Below are 18,739 nucleotides of genomic sequence, written 5' to 3'. Positions count from 1 at the left end.
AAGGGGCCGAGGATGTCGAGCCCCCAGACCGAAAATGGCCAGGATAAAGGGATCGTCTGGAGAGCTTGAGCTGGTTGGTGTATCTGCTTGGAATGGAACTGGCACGCTTCACACTTGGTTACTTGTGTAGTTGCATCCTGGAGGGCTATCGGCCAAAAGAAACCTTGCCAGAATGCTTTGCCGACAAGTGCTCTTGCGCCAATGTGGTGACCACATATGCCTCCATGTATCTCTGCCAATAGTTTTTGTCCGTTTCCCGGTGAATACACTTCAATTTCACACCGTTGAGTCTTCTTCTGTACAGTGTCTTGTCGACAAACTGGTACATACTTGACTGCCGGGCTACTCTTTCCGCTTCTTCTTGCTCCTCGGGAAGTTCTCCTGTCTAAAGGAAACGGACAATCTGCTGCGCCCATGCTGGAGCTTGTGGCTCGACAACAAGGACTAAAGGCAAATCTGCTGCTGCGGGAACATCCGCTTCTACGGCGAGAACCTGCGGCTCTGCCGGAGCTTGACGTTCCCCGGCAAGCTCGCCGGAGCAAAACTTGTCGGGAGCTTCTGCTTCAACGGAACAAACCCTAGGGCTTGCCGGAGCATATTGCTCCTCAGCACTCTTGGTGTTGATCTCAGCTGCTGCGGGAACATCCGCTTCTACGGCGAAAACCTGCGGATCTGCCGGAGCTTGATGTTCCCCGACAAGCTTGCCGGAGCAAAACTTGTCGGGAGCCTCTGCTTCAAGGAACAAACCCTAGGGCTTGCCGGAGCAGACTGCTCCTCAGCGCCTTTGGCGTTGATCTTGGGGACCTTCTTGGCGGCGGCTTCGGGAAGCATTGCCGGAAAATAGTCACCAGAAATCAACTTCCTCTTCTTGCTCTGTCCAGTTGATGGCGTTATGGACGGTTGAGTCATCTTGAGCACAAATATCCCTGGTTCCACAAGTAACTTAAGTGCGGCGCACTTTGACAGGTCATCGGCAATGGCGTTCTGAACTCTTGGAACATGCTCCATTTGTAGGCCGTCAAAGTGCTCTTCTAGCTTTCTCACTTCGTCGACGTAGGCTTCCATCAACGGACTCTGATAGCTCTTGTTCACTTGGCGGACGACAAGCTGTGAGTCACCCCTGATAACGAGCTTCTTGATCCCAAGGTCTGCCGCAATCCTGAGACCGGCAAGCAAGCCTTCATACTCTGCAGTATTGTTAGTTGCTTGCTCCTTGGGAAAATGCATCTGGACTACGTACTTGAGGTGCTCTCCGGTGGGTGCGACAAGCAGCACACCAGCGTCGGCGCCTTGCAGCGAAAAGGCACCGTCAAAGTACATCAGCCACTCTTTGCTTGCTTCCTTGATGGGGATGCTCATTTCTGGAATTTCTTCATCTGGTGTTGGTGTCCATTCTGCTATAAATTCTGCCAATGCTCTGTTCTGGATAGTTGAAGTACTCTCAAACTTGAGGCCAAAGCTTGATAGTTCCAGTGCCCACTCAACAATCCTGCCTGTCGCTTCTGGATTCTGTAGTATCCTCTTCAGCGGAAAGCGAGTGACAACTGTGATCTCATGTGCTTGGAAGTAATGGCGTAGCTTTCTCGAGGCCATGAGAAGGCCGAAAAGCAATTTCTGCACGCCAGAGTACCTTGACCTAGCCCCCTGCAGAAGGGAACTGACAAAGTAAACTGGGTGATGCACCATTTTCTTCTGTGTCTCCTCGCGCATCTGCGCAGATCCATCTTTGTCGGGACCAGAGCTTGCCGGGGAAGCCCCCTGCTTGTCGCTGGATGCGCTTGCCGTGGTTGCTGGCTCGTCATCTGCCTCCCTCTCTACTACTAACGCAGCACTAACCACTTGATTGGTTGCCGCTATGTACAGCAGCAACTTTTCTTGTGGCTTAGGTGCGACAAGTATTGGAGGGGAGGACAGGTACCTCTTCAAGTCTTGCAGCGCAGCCTCCGCTTCCGGAGTCCATTTCATTAGACCTGCCTTTTTCAATAATTTGAAAAACGGCAGGGCGCGCTCAGCAGCCCTAGAGATAAACCTGCTGAGAGCAACCACGCAACCGGCAAGTCTTTGTACATCCTTGACGCGCTTTGGTGCTTCAATCTGCTCAATGGCCTTGATCTTGTCGGGATTGGCTTCAATTCCCCGCTGAGACACGAAGAACCCGAGAAGCTTGCCGGAGGGAACTCCAAACACACACTTCTCTGGGTTGAGCTTGAGGCTGATCTTGTGCAGATTTGCAAAGGTCTCGTCTAAATCTTGGATCAGAGTCGCCTTGTCCTTGCTCTTGACCACTATGTCATCCATGTAGGCTTCCACATTCCTGTGAATTTGTGGCTCAAGAGCGACATGGACTACTCTTGCAAATGTTGAACCAGCATTTTTTAAACCAAAAAGCATCCATATGAAACAGTACGTGCCACATGGAGTAATAAATGCGGTCTTCTCCTCATTCTCTTCTGCCATGAAGATCTGATGATATCCTGAGTATGCGTCAAGAAATGAAAGCAAATCACATCCGGCTGTGGAGTCAACAATCTGGTCAATGCGCGGCAAAGGAAATGGGTCTTTGGGACAAGCTTTGTTAACATCGGTAAAATCGATACAAAGTCTCCATTTCCCGTTTGCTTTGCGCACGACTACAGGATTGGCCAACCACGTAGGATGGAGCACTCCTCTGACAAGGCCTGCTGCTTCCAACTTCTTGATCTCTTCTGCAATAAATTCTTGGCGCTCCACTGCTTGCTTCCTGACCTTCTGCTTGACGGGCCGCGCATGAGGACAAACGGCTAGGTGGTGCTCAATTACTTTCCTGGGAACACCGGGGATGTCAGACGGTTGCCATGCAAACACGTCGACATTCGCCCGCAGGAAAGCAATGAGAGCGCTTTCCTATTTAGGGTCGAGAGTGGCACTGACGGTGAAGGTACCACCAGTGCCGTCCTCCTTGGCGGACACCTTCTTCGTCTCTGGCGGAACCGCCATTGTCTTCTTACACTTGCCGGTGGAGCTCGATGGTGCGTCCTCGACGGCAGCGCAGCACTCCGAAGAGGTGCGCTTGCCGAAGTGGGCATCAGAACTCTTGCCGGACTTGGTCTTCTTCCCCCCGGGAGCTTCAGCGGCAAGTGACTTGCGGTCTGTTGCGGCTGCGGCTTCCCGTAGATCTTGTCGGCGCAGATAAGAGCATCCTTCTTGTCGCCAGGGACAGAGATGACGCTTATCGGGCCTGGCATCTTCAGCATGTTGTACGCGTAGTGAGAGGCTGCCATGAACTTGGCGGGTGCTGGACGGCCAAGTATCCCATTGTAAGGCAATGGAATATTGGCAACGTCAAAAGTGACCCTCTCAGTCCTGAAGTTCAGCTCGCTGCCAAATGTTACTGGCAACGTGACCTTCCCCTTCGGCTTGCTCCTTCCCGGGTTGATTCCTTGGAATGTGCCGGTCTCTTCGAGCTCGCTGTCAGGGATCTGGAGTTTCTGGAGTACAGCGGAGGAGATCAGGTTCAAGCCGGCCCCGCCGTCAGCTAACATCTTAGTGACCTTGAGGTTGCGGATAGTTGGTGAAACCAACATCGGCAAGCACCCGACCGCAGTTGTGCGGTCAGGGTGGTCCTCAATATCAAAGATGATAGGCATGCTGGACCATTTCAGAAGCTTGCGTGACTCGACAGGTGGTTCTGCTGCATTAACTTCCCGCACCCACTGCTTGAGTTGGCGGTGCGAAGTATGCAGAGAAGCACCGCCGTCAACGCACAAGACCTCTGTGGCTTTCTGGAACTCCTGCTCACTGGTCTCGACATCATCCATGTCTTCGTCGTTGTCGTCATCTTCATCCTTGTTGCGGCCGCGGGGAGGTCTGTCTCCTTGCCGCTGCTTGGCCTTGCCGCGGCGTCCTCCCCGGCCGGCGCGCTTCTTGCCGGATTCTCCAGCGCTTCCTTGGGCCCTCTCCTTGTCGCGTCGCTCGTACTCAGCCTTTTGTTGCTGGACAAGCTGCTCGACCTTCTTGCAGCTCTGGAGGTCATGGCCCTTGGTGCGGTGAATCTTGCAGTACTACTTGTCGGTGTCGTCCTGCTTGTCGGCGACCGCCACAGCCTGGCAGTTGGTGCATGCGGCAATCTCCTTGCCGGAGCTACCAACTGTGGCTTTCTGGGCGCCACCTTCTTTGCCGGACTGCTCAACGACTAGCACATCTTTGCCTTTCTTTTTCCTGTTCCGCCGCCGGTTTTTCTTTGCCGGGGCTGCATCCTCGCTGTCAAATCCTCCTGCTCCTATATTCTCTCCGGGGAGTTTCCTCCCTTCCTCAGCACGTGCACACTTGTCGGCCAGGGCATACAGCTCACTGACGTCTCTGATCTTGCACATCGCCATCTCCTCCCTCATCCTACGGTTACGCACGTTCTGATGGAACGCGCTGATGACCGCGGCAGGGTGGACATCTGGGATGTTGTGCTGTACACGGTTGAATCTCTGAATGTACTTGCGCAGGGGCTCTCCTTCCTTCTGGGCTAGCAGATGAAGGTCACTCTCTTGGCCATGAGGTTTGTGGCCGCCTGTAAAGGCGCCGACAAACTGATGGCACAGGTCTGCCCAGGAGGATATGGAGTTGTCCGGCAAGTGCATGAGCCAGGACCTGACGTTGGGCTTGAGCACCAGCGGGAAGTAGTTGGCAAGGATCTTGTCGTCCCGCCCCCCGGCAGCCTGCACCGCGATGGTGTAGATGCTGAGGAACTCCGACGGATGCGACTTGCCGTCATACTTCTCTGGTACGTCTGGTTTGAAATTCTTCATACTGGGCCACTGGACTTGCCGCAGCTCACGGGTGAACGCAGGGCAACCTACCGCGTACGGCAAGTCGCCTGGTTCCCCTGGCACATGCATGTCAACAGAGGGCCCAGCGCGCTGGTCTAATTGACGCCGCGCTTCTCTTCGGCGCTCGATGCGAGTACGAGCATCTTCTTGCTGTCGTTCGTGAAAAACTTGGCGCTGATCGCGGCGAGCTCGCGGATCTGATGACGCGGTGGAGTCGCTGTCGAGGTGGATCCGGTGAGTCGGCGATCTTGGCCTTCGGGGTGGAGAGTGCACAGTGGTTGCACCCCCACCGGTCTTGTCGCCACCGGCTTGTGCCTGGCTGACTTGTCGCGGCTGCGACGTGCTCGGCTGCCGCTGAGTGTCGCCGTTGGCGAAGCCGATGAGACTCTGGATGGTGGCCCTCCAGTCGTCGATCTTGTCTGTTGTTGGAGGGTAGTCAAGGAGCAGTTGAGCTCGCGCCAAAGCTTCTACTGCAGTGGCGGGTGGTGGTGGCGAACGGTGCGAGGAGCGGGATATGCTCGGACTTCTAACTATGTTAGAAGGAGCAGTATCCTGTCTAGGCGACCGTGCCTCGCTCGCGCCAGCATGTTCGCATGCATGCTGGTCTTGAGCACTCCGAGATCCACCAGCTCGATCTTGGTCCAGCAAACGCATGGTACCGTGAGTACCATGACGCTGCCGGTCCTGCGCCTCTTGAGATGGGCGCGGTGCATGTACGGACGCCGAGGCCTTGGAGTGCGCCCGGTCATTGTGGGAGCCGGCTACGCCGCCGATGGGCAGCGCAGCCTTGTCCTTGGACCTGGCAGCACCGTGAACTCCCTCGTCGACGCCCATTCTTCCGCCGGCGTCCGCCCCATCAGCCGTTTGCTCCGGTGGTAGCAGGGAGGACGGAGCAGCCGCCTCCGAAGCCTTCTTCTTCGGCGGCATGTTGATGAAGATGATGAAGATCTAGCTCGCGTGAACGCCGGATCTGGTTCACACAACTTCGACGTCCCCTACCTGGCGCGCCAAAGATGCCGGGGGACTGATCCACGGACACCTATGGGACCGGCGGGCTGAGTCCCTTTCGGTTCGGCGGGGGTGGAGGCCGTGCAAAGAGCGGATCGAGGCGAAGCACACGAGCAGTTTACCCAGGTTCGGGCCGCACGGATGCGTAAAACCCTACTCCTGCTTTGTGGTTTGTATTGAGTTCTTGCTCGGGAGTGCGGAGTGCTACAGTACAGACCAGCAGCTAACGAGACCGAGCGTGAGTGTTCGAACCCCCCTCTATGTTGCACATGGGCCTCCTTTTATATGCTCAAGGGGTCACCGACAGGTGGCAACGTAGACAAGGGCAAAAAGGGAAAGGTGCTGCGGTTGGTACAGCTACCTGCTACAGTGTATCATACCTAACCCTGACGGCAGGGGACAAGGGCCTTAAATGCCCGTCTGCGTCGCCTAAACAATGTAAAAGGGGCCGTCAGGGACGCCACCGCTCGCCACGGCGGCAATCTTGTCAGCGACGCTTGCCACCGCTCACCGCTGGCTGCACAGCCTCCCGCCACGTACGCTGGGAAGGGTCCCAGAGCGACACGTTGGTGGATGTGCTGGAGCGCGGGCACGGAGTGGTGGCTTGCCGCGGCAAGCGCCTTGCCGCGGTCGTTGTCTTGTCGCGTCTGGGATCTTGTCGCTCACCGGGCCTTGCCGGGACGCGAGGCGCGTCGCGGTAAGTTCCTCGAGGTTCCTTGGGCGGCCTTCCCGGCAAGCTCCTCTTGCCGGGGTCTTGAGGTGCCTTGGTTGGCCTTCCCGGCAAGCTCCTCTTGCCGGGGTCTTGTCTCCTTGAATGGCTCTAGGGGAACCACGGAGGACCTTGGCGGTCACCCGGCAAGCCTTGCCGCGGGATGCTGCGACTGCCCGTGCACAAGTTCGGGATACTAGGGTACCCCTACTCTAGTACACCGACAAAGGGGTTTAAGGGTTTTGAAGGGTTTAGAGGTTTTGGAGGGCTTAGTGGTTTCATATTGTGTTTCCCCTTTTCATATTATGTTTTTCATTCAACTCGACGCTAACTACTACATATAGCAATGAGGAACCATTAATTACACAACATCGTCATGAACACATATAGAGAGAAGTGACCTCTCTTTCTGTTGGAAATATGCCCTAGGGGCAATAATAAATTAGTTATTATTATATTATATTTCATTGTTCATGATAATCGTTTATTATCCATGCTAGAATTGTATTGATAGGAAACTCAGATACATGTGTGGATACATAGACAACACCATGTCCCTAGTAAGCCTCTAGTTGACTAGCTCGTTGATCAATAGATGGTTACGGTTTCCTGACCATGGACATTGGATGTCGTTGATAACGGGATCACATCATTAGGAGAATGATGTGATGGACAAGACCCAATCCTAAGCCTAGCACAAGATCGTGTAGTTCGTATGCTAAAGCTTTTCTAATGTCAAGTATCATTTCCTTAGACCATGAGATTGTGCAACTCCCGGATACCGTAGGAGTGCTTTGGGTGTGCCAAACGTCACGACGTAACTGGGTGGCTATAAAGGTGCACTACGGGTATCTCCGAAAGTGTCTGTTGGGTTAGCACGAATCGAGACTGGGATTTGTCACTCCGTGTAACAGAGAGGTATCTCTGGACCCACTCGGTAGGACATCATCATAATGTGCACAATGTGACCAAGGAGTTGATCACGGGATGATGTGTTACGGAACGAGTAAAGAGACTTGCTGTGATGACCCGTGTCATTATTATTATAGATAATGACACTAGTCCTTGGATTATTTCTTGACAAAATCTTGTTTTGTCAAATAATAATCCATGTCAGAGATTTGCAACAGGGAATAGCTAGAGATGGTAAATTATATTTCAATACCATGCCACGCAGGGCTAAAAGTCTCAAGTAGGCTTCTCATATGTTCGCCCAATTATTACATCTCCTAACTCTGGAGTTCCAACTAGCAGTACTAGATAGGTGGTGATAGAATGGTTCCTGGATTATATAGCTAGATCATTAGTTATTCCTCCCAACCCCCATATGTAGCATCCAGATCGTACATAGCACTAGATGGATCCACATCTAGGTCCCCTGTGTAGTTGTAGCCATCACCATTGCTCTCCTCACTTGGTCCAGCAGGATTATCATACAAGCTTTGCTCTAAGAAGGAGATGATTAATAGCAAGAGTGAGTACAAAGTACTCAGCAAGCTCAAATAGCAAAATGCAACACTCATGATAGCTCAATATAAATCAACAAGTCCTACCTCAACTCAACACCTTTCAAAATAAACATTTGTTGCAGAAAGTTTATTTCAATTTATAAAACCTATCAAACACTCGTATTGCGAGATAGACCACCAATAGGTGTAATCCCCAATCCAAGAGACTGGCATGAATTCATGTTTTACTTTAACTCTGCAGAGTTTGTATCACTTTATCCATAGAGCTCGAAAGCATAATTGCCATATGCATTTCCTTAGATGCGAGACATGGTTCAGAACCTAAGCTTTTTCCCATTTGTATATTATATCTCCACCCGGCTAGTAGTCACTAGCCGTTGTGTCAGGTTTCGGAACCCGCACTCCACCAACGCTTAATATATAGCGCTTGCTAATGCACCCATCCGGCATTAGCGTGGGAACTCATCGCCCATCCTACTACTACTTACCCATGTGGAGAGTATAATAACTTGATGGTATTGGGCTCAACTCGTCTTAGACGAGACCATGGTTGATACGGTTGTAGTACGGCGCATAAAACGAGTGAAATTTTTTTAATCTTAATATCATAGCCATATGTAGAGGGCCCCACCTCCCAATATGTCCATTCCGGGCACCCTCTACCCACCAAATAATTATATAAAAAAATTGATTAGCTGCTCCATCAGCTAACCCAACTATTTACCAACACTCACTCCACACAACTTACCTCAAAAACATTTTATGCAAGTTGATGATAAGATACATCATAGAATTTTTTTTAAATAGTTCTACTCAGCATGATCAAGAAGAGCTTGCCTGAGTTCTCGTACTCAGACCCGGACTCAATTTGCTTCTGTAGTGCCTCCTTCTCCTGACTGTACTCGCTTCCTGCAGTTCGGCAAATATATATTTCGAGACTAAGTCGAGTGAATACTAGGGAAATAAAAATATACGTCGGTGTAGTGTGGTCATCCTATAGTCAAATATTACTTTTTTTCTAATGTCTTTTTACTAAGCTTGCATTAGTACGTGTACTAGGTGTGCACCTGGGTAAGTTACTAAGCTAATTTATCCTCCACGTGCCCTCCCTTTCACTAAATCTCTCTCTCTCCTGTACTATTTTGCACTGGAGTACTAGTACTTATCAACTGAAGAAAATACAGACTGGTACTAGTCCAAGTCCAACAAGAACACACGTACAGGACTCCTCTCCCTCCTATCCCTCTGCTCCTAATCCAGCCATATCGGCCATGCCGCCGGCGATAGGGAAGCTGCCGCTGCTGGATCCACAACTCTGCTTCTTCCCTAGTGTTAATCCCCAATTTCCCTCCATGGATTTCTATCACAAACTCTCTAATCCCCCCCCTGTGTGTTTTCTTTTCTTGACTTGCAGGTCAAACCCTATTGGGGATGTGATTCCCCCGCTCCAGATCGAAGTCGCCGGTGTTGGGCGCCGCCGTGATGCTGGATGGTGCAGGTCAGAGCTCCAGTGCGTGGCCATGGAGCGGATCGAACATTTGTGCAGGTTAGTGATGCCTTGTTCCTCTCCCTAATTTTTTTTATGCTCAAGTTCTCAGATTTAGTAAATTAACTTGGCTCACATGCGTGTGTTGAACAAGTGCATCACTCCCTGTTCAAGATTTTGGTGTACTGATACTGTACAATAACCTGATCCATTTATTTGAGTTATTTGAGGCTGTATCCCCTTTCTTCCTCATACTTTTATTTCCTAAACTGAGATGTGATGCTACTGTGATTTCTTATCTTTTATGTGCATATGTGAAAATCCATTGAGGAATATTTTGTGTGCATCTGGGTTAGGCCTCTTTGTGTATGTGAGTACTAAGAACTGGCAGAAGAGGAAGAACTCACCTTTCTTCTGCTGCTCTCTATTTTGGCCCTACTCTTGCTGCTCTTGCGCTCCAGACCCCAGTCCAGTAGGCTAGCTTCTTGCTCTAGCTTGTCCCGTTCAGTCTACTGATGATTTCTCATGTCACCATCTTCACTTATTGTTCTTGTATCTTTGTTGGTTTTGGACAGGGGAATGCTAGTGCTGCTGGGAAGAAGAGAGCTTGGTCTGGCTATTTTGGGTAGAGCTGAGACGAGTGAAACTTGGCAGTTGCTTACTCTGCTCTCCTAGCCATCTAATATCTGATATCCACCTCCCTTGGCTGGTATGGCTGCCCATCCCCTTCTCCATTGTTCTCACAGGTGCTAGCTTCTAATTGGCTGAAGGTTGAAGCCCATACATAGACTATACTGTTGACCAATTGACTATTAATATGGTGCACGTGAGGGTGGTGGTCCATGTGTCTTGCTGTTCTGGTTGACCCAGAGATATTTTTGTGTTGGTCCAACTGTATAGCTTAGCATAGCATGGTCTCCCTATATTTTTTTCCAAAGATTTGTAATACACTTTTACAGCTATACTGTCTGAGGTTTATGAATATAAATATATATACTTGAGTGGTTATGATGCTTGTTGAATAAATCTGATATGTATTTGCTTAATGGATTCTACTTAATTATCTAGTTAAGGGTGGAATTACTATGTGAAAAAAAATACGGGTCGTTACATCCTACCCTCCTTAGAAAAAGATTTCGTCCTCGAAATCGAAAACTTACTTAAAAAGGTTGGGGTAGGTTACTCGTAGGTCTTCCTCCTTCTCCCACGTCGCCTCACGAACTGAGTGGTTCTTCCATTGCACTTTGCAGAACCGAATGGTCCTTGTCCTGAGCTTTCGGTCTTCAACTTCTAAGATCTTCAATGGTCGTTCTTCATACGTCAGGTCTGGTTGTAATTCAATCTCCAAGTCTGATACTTGTGGTGGTGGCATGTTGCATTTCTTAAGTTGAGATATGTGGAAGACATTGTGAATTCTTGATAAATGTTCTGGTAACTCCAACTTATAAGCAGATGTTCCCTTCTCCTCCAAAATTTTAAATGGCCCAACATATCTAGGACTCAACTTTCCTTTGATTCCAAAGCGTCGAACCCCTCTCATAGGTGATACTTTTAGATAAACCAAGTCTCCTACTGCCAATTGCCTAACCCTCCTATTCCGGTCAGCATAGCTCTTCTGCCTATTTTGTGCAATCTGGAGTCGTTCTTTGATTAGTTGGATTTTCTCATCATTCTCTCTCACTATGTCAGGACCAAGTAATGGTCTCTCTCCAACTTCATACCAGCATATAGGTGATCTGCATTTCCTCCCATACAATGCCTCATATGGAGCCATTTGTATGCTGGATTGATAAATATTATTGTAAGCAAATTCTGCTAGGTGCAGATGCTTATCCCATGTTTCTCCAAAGTTCATTACACACGCTCTCAACATATCCTCAAGGATCTGATTTACCCGCTCAGTTTGGCCATCGGTTTGCGGATGATAAGCCGTGCCGAAGTGTAGCTCAGTTCCAAGAGACTTCTATAGGCTCTTCCAAAAGCTTGATGTAAACACGGAACCTCGGTCAGATGTTATGGTCTTTGGCACACCATGGAGGGAAACTATTCTCTCTAAGTACAGTTCAGCCAACTTATCAAAGGAATATTTCTGGTTTGTAGCAATGAAGTGTGCTGACTTAGTGAGTCGGTCGACCACAACCCATATGGCATCCTTCTTCTTCGGTGTCATAGGCAAACCAGTAATAAAATCCATACAAAGATCTTCCCATTTCCACTCTGGTGTCTCTAATGGCTTTAGTAACCCGGCAGGTCTTTGATGCTCCGCTTTTACCCTCTGACAAGTGTCACACTTGCTGACATATTCTGCGATTTCCCTCTTCATACCAGGCCACCAAAAATTTCCCTTCACATCCTTATACATCTTCGTGCTCCCAGGATGGATAGTGTACAAAGTGTCATGAGCTTCATGCAAAATAATTTCCTTGATCTGTAGGTCATCTGGCACACAGATCCTACTATGGTTCCAAAGAACTCCTTCCTGGTCCAACCTGAATTGTGAAGGCTGTCCCGCTTGAATTCTTCTCGTTTCCTCCTTGATAAATGCATCCGTTGCTTGCTTTTCCTTAATCTGATCTAGCAATGTGGGGTGAAATGTCATGGCTGCTATATTAGCACTAGATGTGGCCTCTCTCAGCTCTATTCCCATCTTTGCAAGATCCTGTAGTAGCTCTTTGCCATACCCTTCAATTGATATGTGGTTGCATTGCTTCTTTCTACTAAGTGCATCTGCCACTACATTTGCCTTACCAGGGTGGTAGTTAATTGTTAGATCATAATCCTTGATTAGTTCCAGCCACCTCCTCTGCCTCATGTTCAACTCTTTTTGTGTAAATATGTATTTGAGACTCTTGTGGTCGCTGTACAGTGTGCACTTAGAACCATATAGGTAGTGCCTCCATGTTTTCAGTGCAAACACAATAGCTCCCAACTCCAAGTCATGGGTAGGATAGTTTACTTCATGCGTCTTTAATTTCCTAGAAGCATAGGCTATCACTCTATCATTTTGCATCAGAACACATCCTAGTCCAGATTTTGAAGCATCACAATACACCACATAATCTTGTCCACTTTCAGGTAATGCCAACACTGGTGCGGTAGTTAACCTTTTCTTTAGTTCCTCAAAACTTCTCTCACACTCTTCAGTCCAAATAAATTTAGCTTCTTTCCTAAGCAATTTGGTGATTGGTGCTGTAATCTGCGAAAACCCTTTTATAAATCTGCGGTAGTATCCAGCAAAGCCCAAGAAACTCCTTATCTCACTTGGGTTGGTCAGACGAGCCCAAGACACAACTGTCTCAATTTTGGATGGGTCAACCTCAACTCCTCTTCCTGAAATTACGTGCCCCAAGAAAGCTACTTGGTCCAGCCAAAACTCACACTTACTAAATTTTGCATACAACTGGTTCTCCCTTAATAATTGTAGTGCTATCCTCAGGTGTTCAGCATGCTCTTCCTTGCTTCTTGAATATATTAATATGTCATCAATAAAGACAACTACAAACTTATCCAGATATTGCATAAAAATCTTGTTCATCAAGTTCATGAACATAGCTGGGGCATTAGTTAGACCGAATGGGACCACAGTGTACTCATGGTGTCCATATCGAGATACAAATGCCGTCTTCTCAATATCCTCTTCCTTCACTTTCATTTGGTGATATCCAGATCTCAAGTCAATTTTCGAGAAGACACATGCACCCTTGAGTTGATCAAATAAATCATTTATTCTCGGTAACGGATACTTATTCTTTACAGTTACCTTGTTAAGGTCTCGAAAATCTGTGCATAGCCTCAACCCTCCATCCTTTTTCTCTGCAAATAATACTGGTGCTCCCCATGGTGACATGCTTTCCCTAATGAATCCTTTTTCCTTCAGCTCATCCAATTGTTTCTTTAGCTCCACTAACTCTGGTTGTGACATTTTGTAGGGTCTTTTGGAGATGGGTGATGCCCCAGGCATTAAAACAATGTTGAACTCTAACTCCCTATCAGGCGGCATACCCGGCAGTTCATCCGGAAATACATCAGGAAACTCACAAACTACAGGTATATCCTTTATTTCTTTCATTTGTCCACTTGCTGTCATTACTAGGGGATTGTTGGGTCTGGTTCTACTTCCAAAATATATCAGCCTAGAGCCATCAGACTTCCTTATGGATACACTTTTAAGTTCACAATCTACTTTTACTCCATTAGCAGCTAACCAATCCATCCCAAGGATTATTTCTAACCCTGACATCTCTATAACATGCAGGTCTGCTGAAAATTTGGTGTTGTGGATTATTATTGGTTGATTTCTGCGCATGGCCTCTACTGTAATCTTCCCTTCAGGTGAGTTAACTCCTAAAGCTTTTTCCAATGGTGTGCATGTTAATCCATTCTTATTCACGAAATCTTGTGAAATAAATGAGTGTGTGGCACCGGTATCAAAAAGAACTATACCAACTGAAGGAGGAATGAGTAGTTTACCGATGACAACATCTGTAGCGTATCCTAGTTGCTCTGCAGCAACATAATTCAGCCTTGGCTGTCCTCCTACTTGTCCTCCCCGCCCAGCTCCTCTTGCTGCATAGTTCATAGGTCCGCCTTGTCCTCGCCCAGCTGGTGGATTATGCACTTGAGTCTACAGTATAGGTGGCCTTGTAGGATTCGTGGGAGGAGAGGTGCAATTGAGCTTGTGGTGTCCTGGTCTCCCACAATTGAAGCAAAGTCCTGTACCCGTCATACAATCTCGAGTAGCATGACCTTTTCCACACTTCCCACATCTAGGAACAAAGGTTGGCTGAGTAGGAAATCTAGGCCGTGGTGGTGGCATATGAGGACGCACTGGTCCAGGCATCATAGGACGTGGGTGATGCATCATGGGGCGTGGATCTACCCTTGCTTTCTTCCTTCTCTCTTCACTTAGGTTGGCATGCTCATTCTCAAGTATGAAGGCCCTGTTGACAAGGTCTTGAAACTGGGTGATCCTGTGAATCGAGAGGTGCATTTTCAGGAATGGATGCAGCCCCTCCATAAACTTCTCCACTTTCTTGGCTTCAGTGTTCACATCATCTGGAGCATACCTTGCCAAATCATTAAATTGGTTTAGGTAGTCGTTTATCCTCTTGCTACCTTGAGTCAGATTGCGAAACTCCCTCTTTTTGATATCCATCTTTCCCTTTGGAATATGGGTCTGACGGAAATTCTCCTTGAACTCCTCCCAAGTGATAGGCTGATTATTTGCTCGGTTAAGGCTGAAATTTCTCCACCAAGCTGCTGCTGGTCCGGTTAGCTGGTGCGATGCCTATCTCACCTTCTCTTCATCTGAGCACCCCACGGTTTCCAGATTGTGTTCTACTTCTAACAGCCAGTCATCTGCCTCTAGTGGATCCACCGCCTTGGAGAATGTGGGTGGCTGAGTTTTCAAAAATTCTCCCAAGCTAACTCCTGCACCGGGTAGGTGTGCTCCTCCAGGAACTAGTCTTGTCAGTATCGCTTCGAGGAAGCGGTTCTGGTTCTCTTGGGACTCCCTTCGAGAATTCTCCATGAACTTAAGGACATCTCCCAGATTGCCTTCTCCACCCATAAGTCCAGAAGTTCCAGCATTGCCCACTTCTGGATTGCTTGGAAGTTGCGCCGCTCCGGGTAGGGCACTTTGATTTTCTGAAACTGGAGTACCCCCATGCTGATCATGGGCGCTTGATCCCAAACGAAAGACAAGGTCTTGCTCAGTCAAACCATTGTTATTCATCCTGCATTTTTTGCTTCTAGTTAGTTGGTTACTTCTTTGCATGATTATTGATTCAAATCAGCAAGCACAAGTGCAAGTGATACCAATAAATAGCATGATGTCCTTAAATTTGCAGTAACCCAACATGAAGTGCAATCATGGTGGCACATGCCTCTTGCTAACCAGAATGATACCACTCTGATTACTCAGTAAAGCACACAATAGTAAGGTACTATGAGCCTCCTAATCCACACAAGTTATATACTACAGAACAAGCACTTATATTACAATCAGTACATCACATAAGTCTTGCTTAAGGGCATAACTGCATTACAACTAGAGCACACACCACATAGGGTTCAGTTCCTACTAGTACATAGGGGACAAACTCTGCCTTGCAGTTCACACATATCTTACATAAACACACATATTCAGGCTGCCACTACACTAACTACTACTGATCCCAAAAGACTAGTCTATGGCCAAGGCGTCCCACGCCTAAGAGTCTGGAAGATAGGAACTTGATTAGGCGATGCCACTGCCACCGTCATTGTTGCTACCGCTGCCACTTCCATTGCTTCCGCCACTGCCACTCGCGCCAAGCCCAAGTACCCTTGCATAGGTAGCAGCCTCCCTGTACTCCCTCGAGCTGACACTCATGTGTGGGCGGATAAAGTCAGGTTGGTGTGGTCGTGGAATAGGGAAGTGGGGTAGCTGCTGCTGCTCTATATCTGGCTGTAGTCTGGGTTCTGGTTCAACTATATGTTCAGGTAGCGGCTGGGGTGGTGCAGGTAGTACGTTTGGTGAGGGTGGAACTAGTGGCTCATTTTGGTTCTCTACTCCCTCAACTTCTTCCTGTTCCTCTAGTTCTACTTCCTCTGGATCCTCCTCTTCTTCCTCTTGAACATCACCTGGTACTATTATAGGATTAAGAGGACCTCCAGGCATAGCATTTAGTGCTCCCTGAAGCACAATCCTATCATGTTCGCTCATCTGATAGCATTGATACCAGAATTGGGTTGCTTCCTGGTGTCTAATAAGCTCCTCCTTCATTGCATGATACATCATCGTATTAGCAATCATTGTCATACTAGAAGTGGTGCTAACTGTTGAAGCGACAGGTGTAGGCTGAGCTGATGAAGACCCAACACCAAGGCTTGCTCCTCTAGGTCCTTGCTGATGGTTCTGCCCAAAACCCCCAGAATCAAGTGCTGGCAAGTCACGGTATCCGGTGGTGCGCAGTTTCTCTCCAAAGCGTGCTCGTAGTCCAAGCATAGCTTCCTTGGCAACCTCCTGCATGGGTAGAGTCTCATCGGATGACCGCTGCATTGTGGAGAGCTCCACATAGAAGTCCCTGTCTGATGGAACACCGCTGAGCACCACAACTACACGCCTGTAGGAGTGTGTTCCATCATCTGGCATCTCTTCAAAGAATTGAGGACATGGTGCCCCAAGCTCATGCATCATTTGCCAAAGTAGTACGACATGTTGGCCACGAACCCTTGATAGTGGAATTCTAATTCGAACCATCCTGCAACAGGCTTCTAATTAGCATGGTAGTCATCTAAAGTTACTGGACAGAATAATTATGATGTGGGATTTATTGGTAGTGCAATATAGCAAGTATGGGTTCCAATTAAAGTATTCCTACCGTCTCTAACTATCGCGTGGCCCTCGAAACCATTGCTCTGATACCACCTGTGACGACCCGTGTCATTATTATTATAGATAATGACACTAGTCCTTGGATTATTTCTTGACAAAATCTTGTTTTGTCAAATAATAATCCATGTCAGAGATTTGCAACAGGGAATAGCTAGAGATGGTAAATTATATTTCAATACCATGCCACGCAGGGCTAAAAGTCTCAAGTAGGCTTCTCATATGTTCACCCAATTATTACATCTCCTAACTCTGGAGTTCCAACTAGCAGTACTAGATAGGTGGTGATAGAATGGTTCCTGGATTACATAGCTAGATCATTAGTTATTCCTCCCAACCCCCATATGTAGCATCCAAATCGTACATAGCACTAGATGGATCCACATCTAGGTCCCCTGTGTAGTTGTAGCCATCACCATTGCTCTCCTCACTTGGTCCAGCAGGATTATCATACAAGCTTTGCTCTAAGAAGGAGATGATTAATAGCAAGAGTGAGTACAAAGTACTCAGCAAGCTCAAATAGCAAAATGCAACACTCATGATAGCTCAATATAAATCAACAAGTCCTACCTCAACTCAACACCTTTCAAAATAAACATTTGTTGCAGAAAGTTTATTTCAATTTATAAAACCTATCAAACACTCGTATTGCGAGATAGACCACCAATAGGTCCCCGTAATCCCCAATCCAAGAGACTGGCATGAATTCATGTTTTACTTTAACTCTGCAGAGTTTGTATCACTTTACCCATAGAGCTCGAAAGCATAATTGCCATATGCATTTCCTTAGATGCGAGACATGGTTCAGAACCTAAGCTTTTTCCCATTTGTATATTATATCTCCACCCGGCTAGTGGTCACTAGCCGTTGTGTCAGGTTTCGGAACCCGCACTCCACCAACGCTTAATATATAGCGCTTGCTAATGCACCCATCCGGCATTAGCGTGGGAACTCATCGCCCACCCTACTACAACTTACCCATGTGGAGAGTATAATAACTTGATGGTATTGGGCTCAACTCGTCTTAGACGAGACCATGGTTGATACGGTTGTAGTACGGCGCATAAAACGAGTGAAATTTTTTTAATCTTAATGTCATAGCCATATGTAGAGGGCCCCACCTCCCAATATGTCCATTCCGGGCACCCTCTACCCACCAAATAATTATATAAAAAAAATTGATTAGCTGCTCCATCAGCTAACCCAACTATTTACCAACACTCACTCCACACAACTTACCTCAAAAACATTTTATGCAAGTTGATGATAAGATACATCATAGAATTTTTTTTTTAAATAGTTCTACTCAGCATGATCAAGAAGAGCTTGCCTGAGTTCTCGTACTCAGACCCGGACTCAATTTGCTTCTGTAGCGCCTCCTTCTCCTGACTGTACTCGCTTCCTGCAGTTCGGCAAATATATATTTCGAGACTAAGTCGAGTGAATACTAGGGAAATAAAAATATACGTCGGTGTAGTGTGGTCATCCTATAGTCAAATATTACTTTTTTTCTAATGTCATCTGGGTTAGGCCTCTTTGTGTATGTGAGTACTAAGAACTGGCAGAAGAGGAAGAACTCACCTTTCTTCTGCTGCTCTCTATGTTGGCCCTACTCTTGCTGCTCTTGCGCTCCAGACCCCAATCCAGTAGGCTAGCTTCTTGCTCTAGCCTGTCCCCTTCAGTCTACTGATGATTTCTCATGTCACCATCTTCACTTATTGTTCTTGTATCTTTGTTGGTTTTGGACAGGGGAATGCTAGTGCTGCTGGGAAGAAGAGAGCTTGGTCTGGCTATTTTGGGTAGAGCTGAGACGAGTGAAACTTGGCAGTTGCTTACTCTGCTCTCCTAGCCATCTAATATCTGATATCCACCTCCCTTGGCTGGTATGGCTGC

General features: G+C 47.8%; 1 protein-coding gene and 1 long non-coding RNA gene across 2 annotated transcripts; both read right to left on the bottom strand.

Annotated features, from left to right (window-relative positions):
- Positions 1-7,734: 7,734 nt before the first annotated feature.
- Positions 7,735-10,180, bottom strand: LOC147962201 (uncharacterized). The gene is made up of 3 exons (XR_015610470.1): positions 9,879-10,180; positions 8,823-8,894; positions 7,735-7,963 (listed from the first exon to the last, which is right to left on the bottom strand). It is a non-coding gene; the product is annotated as an uncharacterized LOC147962201 (long non-coding RNA).
- A 5,529-nt stretch (positions 10,181-15,709) lies between these two features.
- Positions 15,710-16,714, bottom strand: LOC125522028 (uncharacterized). Its single transcript, XM_087534084.1, has one exon. It carries the CDS (start codon positions 16,712-16,714, stop codon positions 15,710-15,712), a length of 1,005 nt encoding a protein of 334 aa, XP_087390210.1.
- Between the last annotated feature and the right edge of the window lie 2,025 nt (positions 16,715-18,739).

The sequence above is a fragment of the Triticum urartu genome, chromosome 7A, assembly GCF_056163025.1.
Source record: "Triticum urartu cultivar PI428250 chromosome 7A, HENAU_Tu73, whole genome shotgun sequence".
Taxonomy (NCBI): domain Eukaryota; kingdom Viridiplantae; phylum Streptophyta; class Magnoliopsida; order Poales; family Poaceae; genus Triticum; species Triticum urartu.
This window is presented reverse-complemented; position numbering and strand designations above follow the sequence as displayed.

Excerpts from the sequence above, each read along its gene's own strand:
- LOC125522028 (XM_087534084.1), bottom strand. The coding sequence starts at position 16,714 with ATGGTTCGAATTAGAATTCCACTATCAAGGGTTCGTGGCCAACATGTC.